Raw genomic sequence first — 17,868 nt, 5'->3', positions numbered from 1 at the left:
GCGTGCCCCGACGAGACGAAATTCGAGTGCGCACAGTCATCATGAAAATACTGGAATATTTATTATCTTTTTTTCTATTTAATAATAATTTTTCACTCATACTTTTTTTCTAACTATTTTTATAATCAATTTTTAATAGTAAATTCCCCATGTACTTCACATGTATATATACATAGATATATATATTATCATGCATTCATATATTTATCAATACTTACAATTATTACACAAAATCAAGTTAAATTGAATCATCATTCCACTCGAAAACCCAAAGCAAGCTTAGTGATCTTGTCTTAACAGTTTTCCACGTTCTTGTAATCTCATTCTAATTGTTCATATGCTAAGTGACTGTAACACCTCAAATCCATTATTATATAACTTACAAATAAAAAAATAAACAAGTAAAACACTCACACAAAATTGAAAAATAATGAAAAGACAACATAAAGAAAAAAAAACTTATATCTTAAGATGATCGAATGAAAAAATAGCTCCTCAAAATTTACTATACTACAAATGGGTAAATACCTAAAATAGAGAAAATTACTACGGTTATAATTTTTTTTTTATGCGCTTCAAATTCCATAGTTTGACCAACGATACCTGCACCACCATTTAAACCCGATTGCAAGTGGTTGTTCCTCCGGCACTTTTCCCAGTGCACGATTGAACTCTGCTCTCATTGCATTTCTATTCAAAGAGCGTTCTCCATGCCTCCTAAGACAGTTTCTGATCTTCGCATCTTGATCTCTCATATGAGGTCCGCAAAGGCTTGATAACATACCCAGGATAAGCTCCTAGCAACATAGAAGTCTCCCTCACACAAAACCGACATCATTATAACAACCTACTATTGCAATTCGATGAAGTACAATCACTGCTGATTGCCTCCATGGAAAGTGCGGTCAAGAAAGGGCAACAGCGAACCATTCAGCAAAATAATCGTTTGGTTAAACTTTGAGTTTCTAAAGCAACACAATGCAAGTAATCATCCCGGCAACCGACAAAAATTAGCCCGCCAATCATCACTGGTGAGGAGAATATGTCTCCGTCAAGCTTCAACCTAGAAAATTCTTGAACCATGTGGTCACTTTTCTCCACTGCATCTCCCTCCATATCCACATTGATTTGGAGGACGAGAATACTTCCAGAGCAGGTACAAATGCAAACCAACCTGAAAAAAAGAATGCTTTAGTGTGATTTATTCAAAAGAAAAACCAATACAAAGAGGGTAGCAGTGCCAGTTGACTTACCTGTCGCATGTTAGTTGCAGGTTGTCATCAACATACGCAGATGCAGTTATTGGTTCTCCCACATCATACTCCCAGATTGTCTTCCCGCTTTCCTGAATGTATGCCCCACAATTGTCAGGATATTCCATGACGAAGTGAATAAATGGGTTGCATTTAGCTCATGTACAAGCAAGACGCACTGATGCAGAACATCCAGTGCATTCAACACCATGTAAATGTAGACATGGATGGGTATGTCATGCTGGATTGAAACCAGACCAAAGTGACGGCTGCATTACTGCTGCCAGGACGCTAACCAGAATGGCCAAGAACCAGTGAAATCGACAGACTGAAAATTTTAACCACGGGACTAGCACGAAATAACCGGTTCTTTATTTAAGGCACCCCTGTACAGTATCTTTTGATTAAATGTACATATGTTCTTTTTGTACAGTATAGAAATCTTTTAGGTGGCATTTGGCACTTGGGATCAATGTGGATTTCCCGAAAAGTTTATTTAAATTCCTTGGGCCACAGAATTCCCATATTTGATTGGGTCATGGCAATCCACATTCCCACTTGAATGGTAAGGTAGATTACCATTTAGGGGGTGGGAATGTGGATTCCCACCTTAATGGGAATGTGCATTACTAGAAATTTAATTGTTGGGATTCCACCAAAAGCCTCCCCAAGTAAAACTATATAAGTTGTTGAACCCATGAACTTAGACCACGACAAACTCATGAGTTCCCCCTCTCTGCTGCTTCAATGACTGAACTGGTTCAGACAAATATGAGAATTTTAACTCCGATTTGGAGAGAGAACATAACTATTGCAATATGAACACATCATTCAATTTTAATTAGTTAGGAATGAGCCATTTTCTTCTCAGTAATCATAAGAGAAACCAACATCAAGGAATTGCCTCAAAAAAGAGGTTAATCAAAAACCCAAAAATATGGCAGGCACAAACAATAACACTTTTTTTTTTTTTCTGAATAAAAGGCTAAGTCGGGTTATTAGCCCGCTGTGGCTGTCCAACTAAGGTAACCTAACCTACTGAATGTTCCTTTTGCTATAATTCGCTGAGACTTTAGTCTAACTCCGATTTGGAGAGAGAACATAACTATTGCAATATGAACACATCATTCAATTTTAATTAGTTAGGAATGAGCCATTTTCTTCTCAGTAATCATAAGAGAAACCAACATCAAGGAATTGCCTCAAAAAAGAGGTTAATCAAAAACCCAAAAATATGGCAGGCACAAACAATAACACTTTTTTTTTTCTGAATAAAAGGCTAAGTCGGGTTATTAGCCCGCTGTGGCTGTCCAACTAAGGTAACCTAACCTACTGAATGTTCCTTTTGCTATAATTCGCTGAGACTTTAGTCTAACTCCGATTTGGAGAGAGAACATAACTATTGCAATATGAACACATCATTCAATTTTAATTAGTTAGGAATGAGCCATTTTCTTCTCAGTAATCATAAGAGAAACCAACATCAAGGAATTGCCTCAAAAAAGAGGTTAATCAAAAACCCAAAAATATGGCAGGCACAAACAATAACACTTTTTTTTTTCTGAATAAAAGGCTAAGTCGGGTTATTAGCCCGCTGTGGCTGTCCAACTAAGGTAACCTAACCTACTGAATGTTCCTTTTGCTATAATTCGCTGAGACTTTAGTCTAACTTGATCACCGCAGCCCCACCAACACACTAGTGGATTAAGTCCAAGGCCCACTAGATCAAGCATTATGGGCCAGCCACCACAATCCCATAATACACTCACACAGTGACGAGTTCTACGTTTTCAGTGAGGTTCGAACGATGTTCAAGTGGAGCTCTTGGAACCTGACCACTAGACCACCATGTTGGTGGTTACAAACAAGACTATATAAGTTATCCTAAGATGACCACCAGCACGACGATCTAGTGGTTAAGCATCAAGCGCTCCACTTAAACATCACGAGTTCGAACCTCACTGAGGACGTAGAACTCGCCACTATGTGTATATATTATGGGATGGCGGTGACCGACCCATAATGCTTGATTCAGTGGGCCTTGAACTTAATTCACTAGTGCGTTGGTGAGACTGAGGTGACCAAGTTAAGCTACAGTCTTAACGAGCTATGACGAAAGGAATATTCCATGACGGTTAGGTTCCTTTAGTTGGAGCAGCCACAGTGGGCTAATAACCCGACCTAACCTTTTATTCAGCAAAAAAAAAAAGTTATCCTAAGATGTAGCAAAGGCAACATGTAGCAGTAGTACCACAAAGGACTTCGTTTCCAATTGCAAGTCTTGAGGTGGGGTTTAACAAACAATAAAGACAAGAAAATTGACCAACAAGTAATCAAATGATGGAGCAATACCGTATCGAATGAATATATCTTTCCACTTCTGGAGCATATGAGAACCTGCAGAATACGTGAATGTGCAAGTGTCATGACCTGCAACTGCTGAAATTATTACATTATACGAATTAATCAAAATCTTTTTTCTGTGGACTGCAGCAGGTACCACTATAATTTTCTAGTTAGACCATCTAATTCGCATTTTAATATATTTTTGCAATTATTGTTTTGTCACAAGTTCTATCTAGATAAACATTCAAGAGGCATAAAAGAAGTTTAGTGACTTTAGTCCGGATACCATAGAATGTAATTACTATTTTACGACAAGATTCCCAATCCATCTTAGAAAATAAACTTATCTTGTTAATGCTTCAGTTTTATTATTTGAACCATTTTGTTTGCCTCAGCAAACACTTTTTTGTCTACTTTAGCTTCTTCGCATCCAAAACATTCAGTACTATTTTGTCTTTTGCAAAAGAACAAAAAAAAAATACAATTACAAAAGTTGGACATCTGAAAACATGATAGAACCATTTTATTGAAAGGGTGCTTTACCTGAGAAGGAAGTGCCGAAGATATGCAGGCTCCAGCAAATATTGGACCATCCGTTCCAGTCTAAGTATTAACACATGAAGAATTAGGAAATCAACAACAAAGCAGAAAAATACTCCAGTGCAATAGCATAGTGTTCTGATACTGCACAAAAAAAGGTCAGCACCTCTCTCTTTTACTTTGAATGTGCAAAATTTACTCCTTAAAATATGTAGACAACCAGGGTACATGTAACAAAGCCAACAGTTTATCAGCAAACAACTCAACCAACAAAAAGTCCATTCAGGTTAAAACTAGAAGTAGAAAAAAAAGTTAATTCAGGTTGAAGCTAAAAGTAAGAAAACAAGAACTAAGTTTGTTAATGCATCATCAGTAACTGATAAGCAGGACACAACTGAAGTGCAGCATAAAAGTGAACTTCCTCATTAAGTTTCTCCATTCTTTGAACTATGTTATAGAAAAAAATCAAAGTAATACCATTGTTTCTTCTCAAATAAACATGAGAATATATATATATATGCAGTGATCGCGATAGTACGGGTGAAAGCTTCTGAAAAGGATAAAACTTTCAGGTGGTGGAAACATGGAAGCCACTGAAATTCTTGACTTTTATAAGTACTCAAAAAGAGGAGATTTATATATGTAAATCATATTATTTCTATAAACATTTCATACAATGTCATCCTTGTGCAGTACATTTGCATCTTCTCGTCTTTTCTTCGCTTCACATTACAACAATATAAAATGGACAATGGCTGTAAATATATGCTTCTCTTGTTGGGCACATTTTATACTGGAAATGTCTCCTACGAGGCCGCAGATGTAATAATAGAAATCAACTTCAGCAGCTACATAATTTAAAATCAACCAGGAGACGTCTTTTTGTCTAAAAATTGATATAGGAGAGAAGTATCATATTTCCTCTTCTTCGGGAGGCAAGGAAACTAGAGTGCTTGTATTTAACCACATGATTTGTGGACTACTGATTTATTATCATTGCAATCTTCTGGCAAAAAGGAATTCATTTTGGATTATGAATATTGAAACTCCATGCCCCCCCTTTATTTTTGTGATTCAAGCATTTAAACAGGAATTAAGAACTTTATTGTTAAAAAATTATAAAAATAAAAGAAAACAATAATTTGTAAACTTTCTACGTCAAGCCATGCGCCTAGAGACTTTGTCACCGTAGGCTTGAAGATAGTTCTCTACCTTCCAAAAGATTGCTCCGCTTGAATTCAACGCAATGACGGATCCATCAACCAAGCAGCATATAACTGCAGCATCACCCAATTAGACATAATATAAAGAGATTGGAAATAACAGAGGGGGAGAGAGAGAGAGAGAGAGAGAGAACAAGCAGCATTGACAGGAAGTTTTTGCAGAATACCATTTCCAAAAATGGGACATATGGAGATGGACCCAAAAACTGGTACTCCCAAATCACATTGCCATAAAACATAAAATGGCGAAGCCTGCAATATCAGGTAAAATTTACTTGAGAAGGATACAAATTTGTCATCATTGAACCCATCCTTAATTTCCTACAAATTCCTTCAGCACATCATATTATATATCTGCCTCAAAGTGGAAGCTTATTAAGCTGTAACAATAAGAAACTGGCAATTTTACAATACTCCCCTGGATGAAATCATGTACCAAACTTATGTCCTTTCCTCCACAAATAATTACAGGGTAACTGATCGATTGTTAGTCAAATGATGCAAGACAAGAAATTTGAGCATGAAAATGTTATTGAATTGCATACACTGATATGATAAAAGAACATAAGTCCCACATGGCAAGTTTAATAGGAAATAATACAAGGTGCTGATTCAACCTTCCATATGACAGATAAAGGAAAAAGTTAGTCCAGCCCCACCCCACTGAGATTGCTTCAATTGGCTAGTCAAGAATTTTAATAAGAACTTCAAAAATGGACCCCGACCCGTTAATGGCCCCTATCAAATGGGAAGAGACTTTCTTATCAAGTTCCAACTTCACAGCAAGAAAGAGAATACAAAGAACAAAAAGTAAGATGATAGGGAATGGGGAGAGCCACATGTGGTAAAGAGAGTTTGATAAGAAAATTACATTCGGTGTTTTCTCTTTGGTTCTGGAACATTAAATCCAAACTGGAAGCAAGAAAATATCAGAATGCACAAGGGATAGGAAAAAAGTCGACATTCACTCTATGATGACTGTTTACCATTGTATCGGCATTTTGACTAATAAAGGTTATTTTCAGGGGCTACGCTTCTGTATCTAGACTACAAGGAGGTGATGCCATGGGAAAAATGTAGACACTCTTCTTTACCTATAAACTGTCTAACTCCAACTGTGACTTCAAAATCTCTAAAACAATGCGTTTGTTTTCGGAGTTAAAGTCACGAATTTGTGATTGTGATTGTGATTATAGAAGAAGACAAAAATATATGGGGCCCACCAGTTTGACTTTTGAAATATGAAATGAATGGAAGGTATAGATAATTAATTATAATGGGATTGTATTTTAATAATATATGGGGCCCACCAATTTGACTTTTGAAATGTGTGTTTTGTTGTATAGTGTTTTGAGTTAAAGTTAAAGTTAAAATCTTAAATCACGACTTTGAAAACAAACGGAGATGCTAGTACTCAATAAAAAGAAGAAAAGGAGATGAAATTGAACAATCCTTTAGATCATCAACCATCAAAATTGAAGGATTAAATATAGGTACCTTTATGGATAACGCTGTAATACGGCCATTAGTGGATGCAACATATATTCTGCTGCGCAACTGCAAGATTAAGTAGATAAGTAGCATGAATAAAGTGTATCGGGAACTTCAAAATAATTACACTCCTGTGTAAATAGCAAAACAGAGGTAAAAAAAGAAAATGTCTTTTTGAATGTTAACGATAACTAAAACATTTCCCACATACATCTATAGTAAAACAGTGATATAGACAACATCCCAACATCAGCTTTAAATTAACGAATCCCTTTAAAATCAAATTAGCTATGAATTACCATAGAAAATCTTATCTCCAGATAAAGTAAAAAGTAGACATGAACATATGCATCGAGCAAGTTTCACTAAATAAGTGGTGCTTTTTGTTTTTTGGTGGTAATAACTAGGTGATGAACTTGCATGTAAATCAATAACTCCCTGGTATTAGTTACTTGATTTAAAAATCAAATGTCTAATGCATGAAGATATATTATTTTTCCAACTAACTCATAAGTATTAGGTAATATAGCTAATATTACATAAAATAACCTGAAAAACATAAATAGAAAAATAACATAAATACTCAAAAGAAAAAGACAAATTATTCAAGGGTTTTTGAGTGAGTTGGATAGATCAACAATAGAGTTTCTACAGCCATATTATATTAGAAGAAGAATGTCTCACCGACTTATTTCCATATAATATATTGACACTTTCAACAAATGTACATGAACTGAATAAAATCAAATATAATGGAGGCCACAAATTCAAAGTTCATGCCATTTACTCTCTACGATGTTTGTCATATGACCTTTAGATATATTATATATATAAGCTTGAGAATCTCCTTAGCTTGCCACATGTCATGCTCTAATATGTTAAACAATTGTATGAATATAAAATAATTATATATCTTTTTCGTCCCTTATCAACTACCCCATACTGATAATATCTTAATTCTTTTTCCTTTTCAACTATTATCTTTTCTTATTAATTTATCCATAATAAGGCCTAAAAATGAGAGATCTCTCTTAATTCTTAGATCCTTAATTATTCAAAAAACTTATCCACAGCTCCAACACTTTTCTCTTATTATCTTACTAGAGGTTGCACACTACGCACGGGAGGACAGATACTTCTAAAATATTTATCAATTTTTATGACACAGTAGCAATAGCAATAAATTATAAGTTAATTAAAAAATTATATCCAAATGTTAAAAAATACACTATTTCTGATCAGTACGCTTCACGCATAATAAATTTTTTGGAAAATATGATATAATTTGCAAGAGATAAGTCTTCTTTGTTATTTATACAACATAGAGATGGGCATGCATTTACTATGATGGATGCGGTAGGTATGGTCATATTACCAATTTATGTTTATATGAAACAATTATAGCATAAATACACGCCCAGGACTCCATGAATTACGTTGAATTAGATAATTTTTTATGACATTATTTTGTTCAATAAAAATTGTTGAGTTATTATAAATAATTAATTGTTAAAATAAATAGAATTAATAGAACAAAGAAATTAGTGGCCCGGGTGGTTTTTATAAGAGGAGGAAATAGTGACGTGGGGTGGAGGAGGAGGAAATTGGGAGACATTATGGAAGTACTTCTAGGGAAGTTAATAGGAGAGAGGGGCAAGAAAACTTGAATGGACAATTTTGTCCTTTTCTTTAATTGGCTAAAGAAAATTTAATAGGGACAAAACTGAAAACATAAAGTGAGACGAAAAGTCTCATCTCTGGGTTTATATATTAGTGTAGATTCATGAAATCACATCATACTTGCTTAAACATTTTATAAAACAGTATCAAAATTATTGCCTAAATTTGAGAGAACAGAGACATAACTCTGTTATCATTTCTCTGTGTATAAATTTGGTTCTCTCATTTTTAGTGATATCAATTTAATGCATTGTATTCTAAGAATATATCACAAACTACCTCAAACTCCTATCAGATGTCATCAATTAGTATTCACATTTAAGTTTATTTTCTACGTAAGTTTAATTTATCTTAAAAGTATTCCCATATTAGAATATGAGACAAAAATTATGACATTTATTCAGCTACTTTCTTTTCTTTAGGATAATAATTGGGGAAGAGTGATAAAAAAAATATAAAAAAAAATAATAATACTGCCGTGATGCACGGGGTCCAACAATAAAATATATGTTATATATATTACATTGTAATCCATCTATCGGATAGCTTAATGGAACTGTATATAGTAGAAGCCCTCCCATTGCTCTCCCTCCAAGGTGTCCAAAAATTGACGGGAGGAATTAACGATAGGATTTTCAAGGTCATATTTATGGTTGGGTTACTCTAGGGCACATATATATTAGAAAAAAAAGACAGGAAAGATTTAGTATTCACCTCATCAATTGCTGGAGATCCAAATATGCTTCCACTGCAAGTAACATGGTCAACACATTGATAGTTTTTGTAGTCAAGAGCGTACAGATTATGGTCATATGACCCACACCTAAAAATATTATTTTAGAAAGTAAGTTCATCTTGAAGAGTAGAAATATTTTAAATGATGAAGCAACAACGAATTACAGAAAAAGAAAACACAGTGCAAGAGAACATTATAACCTTTGAGGATCAGGAATTAAAAGGAAATGCCAGATGAAAAAAGCATAAACTTATTGATAACACAATGGAAATTTCAGGTAAAACACACAACCGCAGAATCTGATGTTTATGTCCTTTTGAAATCATGATTGGTACCGATGCTCCTTGGTAAGAAGCTAACTGAGTCACGGAATGTACAATGAATAAAAGTTCAGTTTCACTCAAAAGTTCTTTCTTGCCAAGATAATTTCAACTATCAGCAAATGAACGGAAACAAATGGAAGAACTTGAACAGAACATGCACAGGACTAAGCAACTGCTTGTACAAAAGTGAATTCTCAAACTATAGCGTTGATGCTGAATTTTCTCCAGACCATATTGTCTACAGAGCATGGAGAACAACTATCTGAGTTAATTTTCCATTATATCAGTAGATAAAATATGAATGAACAAATTAACCTATCCGACCAAAAACATGAATAAACACTTGCATGATGCAACTAGATGTCATTTATTGAATTATCACGATTCTCCATGTCAAGCCAACGTCTAATCATGGACTAAATGTGAAGATATCACATAATATGTGAATGCACAAATTAATCTATCAGAACAAACAACTATAAATTGCCTCTTGAATCAATTAACAAGAGGGCCAACTGACACAAATTATAAATCCTAGAAACCTCTGACTTACGAATAAATGTATACATATTACAAGAAAATAACAAAATCAACATTGGCAGTTTATCCACTAAAAGGAATAGGGAAAAGACAGAATGCAAGCAAAACACTACCAGATTAATTGTCTTTTCTTCTCTATAACCGGCTGTGACTTCACCTACAATGAAAAATGAAATTTTATTCAACCCAAAGAAAGATCACTCTGAATGTTAAACATAAAGAAACTGCATAAAGCGAATTGGAATTGCTTAAACACGAGAATGGAGAACATTGAAAGAATAGGGCGGTGGCATTAGACTGCTCAAGAAATACAGATATATACAGACGCACACATATACGTACTTGTATATTGTAATAACCAATGTCTGGCCAGAAGAAAAATATTGTGATAAACAATATTCACACTGCCAAGGTCTTGGATGGCAGCACCAGAAAGAAGAGATTCAGGAAAAATCTGTGCAGATACATTAGATAACAGAGTGTTTTGAAAAAGAGTTACTATTCAACTGTTGAAAATTAGATTGAATGTGCTAGACTTATTGAGTTACACAAAGGAACAGTGACAACGTTTCTAGATGTTCGGTAGTTCTTTCACGTATTAGAACACCTGCAGTTTTAGAGACTATATGTACCCCGTCCTCAGAAATTGTCACCGCCCCACCTTGAAATGCATTGACCCAGCCGTCCAAGGAGTAACTATGTTAATAATTCATTGGATCAATTTGCACTATTTGATCCTTCCAGCAACCAGCAATCAATTGTAATAGATAAAAGGCAAGTTCAGCTCTTATAAGGAGAAAGCAATGGTCAATTAGTTAATCAGTACCATAACATGGAATGGCAGTTAAACGTTAATTACCTCGCCAGCAGTTTGGAAGGTCCAGCAAATTTCACCACTGGAAAAATCAAGAAAATAAATGTTTCCATCATAGCATCCAACCACAACCTGGAAACACAACAGACTAGTAACTATTTTACACAAGAGAGCCGTTGAGAAACCTAGGACACATACAGGAAAAACTAAAGGAGAACCTGAGAAAAATCATTGGTAATAGCTGCTGAACCCTCTATTCTTCCATCTAGTTTGATCTCCCACTGAACAGAACCACTAAATAACTTGTGTTAAGGACAGGACACCTCCATTAACAACAGTGTACAGGGAAGTTTTACTACAAAAGGTTCGCAGAGCTCTTCATGAGAATGAAACATGGCAAAAACATCCATTGAAAAGAAACTGTACCCAGATTATCCTAGCAGATAATGGTATATTCTTTTCAAAACCGAGTTCAATAAGATTATGAGATGAAAAAAATTATGTAATATATATATGAGATAAAAACATATATAGAGGCTAGAAACTTTTAGTTAGAGTTAGTGACTCATCTTCCACCTCAACCTACATTGTAGGCATTGTGATTCTTAGGGTGGTGTCTTGCTCCAATTAACAAAAGATTCAATCTCTCACCTTGAGTTAAGAACTTCATTGCTCAATCTTAAGCAGCATTAAAGGTTGCTAGAAGTTGGTTACAAGATTTTATGGAAATGAAGCAACGGGAGAGACAAGAGAGTGAGACAGAGGGTGGTAATGAGCACCGATTGACTATAAACACACGTGATTAACTTATTTCCAGTTTTTTGAGTTATACGGTTCCTAGATCTATATTCATCCTCTCTGATGCCTTTCAACTCTATTCATTTCTTTTGAAATAATCTTAAATAAATTTTAACTTTTTAAGCACTTAATTGTTATATTTAATCAAACTATAGCCCTACTAATGGCAAATGTAGATCCTCACACATGAATAAATGGGATTCCTCCTTGTGTTCTCTAACACTACATATGGAATTATTTTAGCAGTGGGAGGGGAGGGGAGAAGAGATGGAGGGTACGGAGGAGGAAATTGTTCTTCCTTATTTGTCAACAAGGGAGAGGAGAGTGGGAAATTTTGTAGGGGAGTCGAGAAGGAAGACCCGAAAAGATGCAGCAATTCCTCCAGATCTCCCAAATTTAGAGTAATTGTAGGGTCTCTTCCTGCATTTCCCTCCCTCTCCCTCCCTCTCCCTTAATGAACTCTCCCAAACAAAGGAGAGTGCTCTCCCTGGATTTGTCTCCATCCAAACAGTGTTAAACTAAGGCCACTGCTTTGCCATCAAGCAAAAAGTACACAGTTGTACCAAATCTCAGTGAAATGGACGAGACTGGAGCACCATCATTTTCTATAACTACTCAAAATTCTTTCTCCCAACAATTATATCTAAAATTGACAAATTAGCTTCATACAAGGTTTTCTTTACAAAATCACATGCACGTATAAATTATAGCGAAAGTTAATATGTCCAACAATAAAACTGGCTATAATAAGGCAAGCTATGGCAAGCTAACATGAAACCCTGTGCAATACTTTCATATTGAAGTTAATATTGGAAGATTTAGGAAGTTGATGATGTACCTTTTGGCATTAACACAGGCAAACTTTTCTGAGTGCGCTCCAATAAATACAAATAGTTCCTGGTTCCGCACTACCAGAAGTGGTGATGCATCAACACAAGAACCCATTGGAACTTTCCACAGCTTGCGCATAAAAGATTTTGTGTTTCTAGGAATTTCTGCCGGCCAACTTGCTTGACATCCATCAGTCAAACCGTAGTCACTCTCATACATAACCCTGTTGCATCGACTTAAGGAACAAGACTTGAGCTTCAATAGAGATGTCCAAGGATAGCCATCTCGTGGACTATCACCAGTAGAGGTAGAATACGTATCAGAATCAGCTTTCAACCGCTTATAAGTTGTATCATGGTTTCCATTCTTTCCACTGGTTCCAATCGACTTTTCATTCTCTTTGATCCTGTATATGTCAGCTGCCTCAGAATTAAGCGATTGGAAAATTTTCCTTTTGCCAGGTTCCAGATTTATTCTCAAACCGCCATCTACTTTCAAATTTTCACTGTATGATCCCACCTTTTGCAAGATAGCACGATGCAGCTTATATGGGCTTGGAAAGTCATACAGCAATCTCATGTTAATCCCAAGATTATAGGACACATGCGCTGCAGCAATCGAGTTACCACCAACAGTGAAGAAATTGTCTTCATCAGACACCGTTTCAATCATCAAGGCATCAAGAAATGCCTGTCACAGAAATATGCAACGTATTACATTAATAATGATCTTAAGCAACTCAGAACTTTGCAGAAGAGAGTCAAATGGCAAACCTTTTTTATTGCTTGCAAGAGATCAATATCCTCAGTTTGATTACTATCTTCATTGGTCTGCATTTTTTCTAGAGCAGCTAGCGACTCATAATCAACTTTCCCACTAGAAGTCATAGGAAATGATTCAACAAAGACAAATTGATGAGGAATCATTACTGCTGAAAATTTACCAATTGCCCAACGTCTAATGCATCCCAATACATCCCTAGAATTTTCCATCTCCCTTAGTAATAGAAATGCTTTAAGGAAGATAAGCTCCTCTGGACCTTTCTGAGAAATCACAGCAGCATCAAGCACATCTCGATGTCCTCTCAATGCATTTTCGACTTCCACCAGAGATACCCGCTGCCCATTGATCTTTACAATGCGATCTTTTCGCCCTAAAAAAACCAAGTAACCATTTTCTAGACGCTGAGCGAAGTCACCAGTCCTATAGAATAACTGATTTCTTTGTCTATTGTCAGAATAGTGCAAAGAAGAGCAGTGAAGCAGCTCTGTGAAGTCTGAGTGAACTACTGTAGAATTTAAAAAGCATCCACTAGAAATACAGAGACCCCCAACATGTATCTCCCCTTGATCTGGAGTGTCATGCTCCCCAACAAGCACTACGTCACAATTAGATATTGGCTGACCGATTGGAACGCTCGTTAATGCCTCTGTCTCTAATAACATCGGCAACTTTTCACAGTCAAAAAATGTACAGTCACCGGAGACCTGCAATGACATTGACCTATCAATAACTGATAATTAAGTTGGCAAATAGGCCAAATGAGTGATCTTTGTCCAATATACAGTAAGAAACATATATCATTGGAACTGTGAATTAACACAAAATATTGAAAGAGACAGAGACTGCTCAAGTAGCACCTTGTAGTTTTATTTGCTTCTAAGAGAAAGGCAGCAGATTACTATAAACAATATGGAGAATAAACTATAAATTACTTGTCCTGTTGAAAAGGAAAAAGGGGGGAAAAAAACAGAGAGAGAAAAAGCAAAGTAGCATTATGTTAACATAGAAATAAAGAGTACTTGATGCATGGCAAAAACCATCCAACGCCAAATAGTTTGCTTCATAGATGGCATTTAACATTTGAATGGTAATTCCTCACCTCTGTGCTTCCATACAAATTCAGGATGGAGGTGTTGGGAAATACAGTAGAAAGCATCTTCCACAAGAGTACAGGAAAATCTTCACCACTCAGTACTAACAATTTTAATGACTCAGTGACCTGCAGGTGCCGTTGACTTTGCAAAGCAGGAAGGACAGCCCTCATAAGTGACGGAACAGCTGTAAGCCTGCTAATACGGTAAGCCTGTAAAATTAATTAAATACTCAAAGGCACTCACAAAAATTCATTGCCTGAATTCTCCAGGTGAGTCGACATATTATGAAGACAAAAAGCTTTGTGGGCAAGCAGTTCCAGTTGAAATATTGTGGTAACTAATAAAAGACAAAAAAACTCACTAGCTTCATCAATTTTTGGTGAGTCACTGGCACATTTGGAACAGATTACATCCTCTATGGTGCTTAAGTCAAAGACATGATTAACTTTTTATTATATTTACCAAGGTTGCTTCCTTTTGTCTTTATTTACTATGATCCTATTTATTTTGAAATTAAAAAGGCAAATCCAGACAACAAAGTCAAATGCAACCTGGACTAGGTACAAAAGAAGGTTCACACATCTGAAGTCAATATGATGATGAAAGGTAGCATGATATCAGCTCCATAACTTCTTTTGCTTTCACATATACTTGAGATGGCATCCACCTTATGAAGCAAAAGACAAACAAAAAGCAGAGATGAAATTTAAGGCCTACCTCCAAGAAATCAAGGACGGCGAAAATATTTTCTTTTAGCTCATTGAATGGAGGCACTACTAGGGCAGAAGCAGTAAGTATAGCTCCCAAAATTTCTTGCAGGTGGTCAATAAAACTTATCGATGTCTTGAACAATACGTATTCCTCCACTTCAAAGGGGTAAAATTCTTGCATCCACATAAAGCGATTCAGAAGACCTAAAAGAAAGGACAAGAAGACATCAACTTCTGATATGATTGAGAAAATAAAAAGTAACTGGAAAATCAGAGAAAGTATCTAGTTACAGCCTTACAGGATAGATGAATCTAATATTGGAGCAACCGAAACAGTGATGCACTGAAATGTGCTTTAAATTGCACATTTTCTGAGTTAAGAATAAACACCTGAATACCCACAAGGCAATAAAGGCAGGAGAGAAACAAATGACTCCTAGATTTACAAATATTGTGAAGTCATCGAAGAAAATTAGTGCAAAGTTAATGGTGTCAAATATGAAATATCGACAGGAAATAACACAGATGATTCCATAAAAAAGAATCTCACTCGGCCTGATTAAATTAAACATGGAGAAAAAAATAAGAGAATAATTCTATGACAGATCGTTATAACAAGTTAACAACAGGAAATTACCACCACTACCAGCTAATCATGTGCTCTTAAAACTCCAATGAATCTAGTAGAGATGAGAATTGCCAAAGGCAGGAAGCAAGAAGGTATACCTTGCTCAGTGCCACAAACTCCTTTAGGATTCCCAGTTGATCCTGATGTATACATCAAATAACAGAATAACCTCTGCTTCCAACCTTTACAAGGCAAAGGTATATTACAAGAACCCCTGTCCACTTGAAGACATTCATCCATTGAGAATAATAACACTGGACAACTTACTGACTTGGCGATCCAGTCAGAGGGATTATCATGAGTTTTTCCAAACGACGTTTTAGACCCAAGAATAGCATCTACATTTGAAGCAGCAACAACCGAAAGTATTCTGTCCTTGGGCCACCATGGATCTATAGGCATGAGTGCCTCCCCACACCTCAAAACAGAAAGAACGGAGACAACATACTCCACAGAAGGAGGGATGTAAACCCCAACTATTTTGGGTCTATACACATCCCTTGACTCAGCCAAACGTGGATTGCTCGGCACAAATGATAAGGAATCCGCAGGTTGAGCTCGCTCACCACGATTGTTCACTTCACCTAATAAAACAAATATACCAGAAGAACCTCAGCTACAGAAAATCCATATCATGAATCCAAGGCACCAAAAAGACGCTATCAATCCGCCAAATTTGCTATTCTACTCGTCAATTTTTTAAATTTCATCATACGATCTTATCCTTACTTTACGCGATGCCGGGAAGACACCTTGTTCTTGTTACATCTTAAAATTTCCCGACATGGCTCCATGTCGGACAGGGCATTTCAGCAGAACATAAATCAATTGCTATCATCCATCCCAACCAGACCCAGTTCAAAAGCCTTTTAAACCTGACATAGCCAAATCCGATTTTTCGTATTAATAATAATACATGAGTGACTGGACACTGATACCAGATGAGGGTTTGATGAGGTCGGGAACATCTTCACCGTCCAGGACGGCGCGGAGGCGAGAGCTGAGGGACTCGACCGCCAGTGACACTTGAGAGTAAGCGAAGCACGCGTCGCCGTCGTAAACGGGGGGCGAGGTGGATGGAGCAGCCCGGTCAGTTAAGAAGCCTAGGCCGTCGGTGCCAAAGCCCGCAGAAGTTTCGCCGCCGCGATGCAATTCTCTGAAGAGCCGGGCGCCGCCCGAGGCGTGCACGACCGCGATTTTGTCCGGATGGCTTGAAGCTGCAGCGGAGAACTGGTGCCATATGCAGCAGCGCCCGAGTTTCTCCTGCTGCTTCTCTTCATCGTCGATCATGGATTGAAAGTGAGGGAAGTAGGAATCTGTTTGATTTCGGTCACAACAGTGAAACCTGAAATCAATTTCGCGTCATCTTTTGAAGAAGAACGTTGGCTCCGGAGGCGGAACCAAATACTTCCTTGCATGGCATTATTTTTGGGTTTGGTTTAAGAAAAAAAAATGTTAAATTAAATTGCTTTTCAATAAGGAGGAAAAAAAAAAGGAAATAATTGTTGATCTTAAAATAAAAGGATAAATTACCACAAATCGACATTTATATTTTTTTTCTCATTATAGCACGACATTTACCAATCTAGCACGGCGTTCAAATGTAACGATGAGGTTGACTTAACGATGTCACGTGACTCAATATTATTGGACGAGTGGACCTCGTACAATTTATTTAATAAAAATAATTCTAAAAATAAAAGAAAACGAAAAAAATATTTTGAAAAAAGGAAAGAACGGAGGAAAGGGGGATAGGGTGGACGGTGGCTGCCACCACCCCCAATCAGGGTCACTCACCACCTTTGTTGTAGCCAGCTACCTCAATTTGGGGAATTGTGGCAGCAACCAGAGTCCCCACCACTGGAATTGAAGGAGCCCCAGCGGCGGAAGCCCTATCCCCCTTTCCTTTGTTCTTTCTTTTTTTAATTTTAATTTTAAGAATTATTTTTATTAAATAAAATCTTGGGATTCACTCGCTCAATCTGGAAAATATTAATTGTAAAAAATTAATTTTCAAGTAATAGATTAATTGTACGATTTATATAATTGAGTAAAACTTATAAGTAAAAAGTTGAATA

At 36.3% G+C, this 17,868-nt stretch overlaps 1 protein-coding gene across 7 annotated transcripts; it reads right to left on the bottom strand.

Annotated features, from left to right (window-relative positions):
- Nucleotides 1-288: 288 nt before the first annotated feature.
- On the bottom strand, nt 289-17,216 carry LOC116213091 (putative acyl-activating enzyme 19). Of its 7 annotated transcripts, none has more exons than XM_031547901.1 (17): nt 16,729-17,216; nt 15,889-16,374; nt 15,170-15,366; nt 14,458-14,661; nt 13,349-14,062; nt 12,583-13,265; nt 11,165-11,240; nt 10,992-11,078; nt 10,246-10,289; nt 9,248-9,356; nt 6,860-6,919; nt 5,530-5,614; nt 5,352-5,416; nt 4,143-4,202; nt 3,606-3,683; nt 1,254-1,345; nt 289-1,174 (listed from the first exon to the last, which is right to left on the bottom strand). In XM_031547901.1, exons 1-17 carry the CDS (start codon nt 17,078-17,080, stop codon nt 931-933), a joined length of 3,636 nt encoding a protein of 1,211 aa, XP_031403761.1. In that variant the 5' UTR covers nt 17,081-17,216; the 3' UTR covers nt 289-930. The 7 variants fall into 7 exon arrangements, 3 of the variants coding, with proteins under 3 accessions (XP_031403761.1, XP_031403762.1, XP_031403764.1); XM_031547902.1 differs by having other exon boundaries at nt 3,606-3,650; XR_004157996.1 differs by lacking the exon at nt 5,530-5,614 and having other exon boundaries at nt 819-1,174; nt 3,606-3,650.
- Between the last annotated feature and the right edge of the window lie 652 nt (nt 17,217-17,868).

The sequence above is a fragment of the Punica granatum genome, chromosome 7, assembly GCF_007655135.1.
Source record: "Punica granatum isolate Tunisia-2019 chromosome 7, ASM765513v2, whole genome shotgun sequence".
Classification (NCBI taxonomy): domain Eukaryota; kingdom Viridiplantae; phylum Streptophyta; class Magnoliopsida; order Myrtales; family Lythraceae; genus Punica; species Punica granatum.
This window is presented reverse-complemented; position numbering and strand designations above follow the sequence as displayed.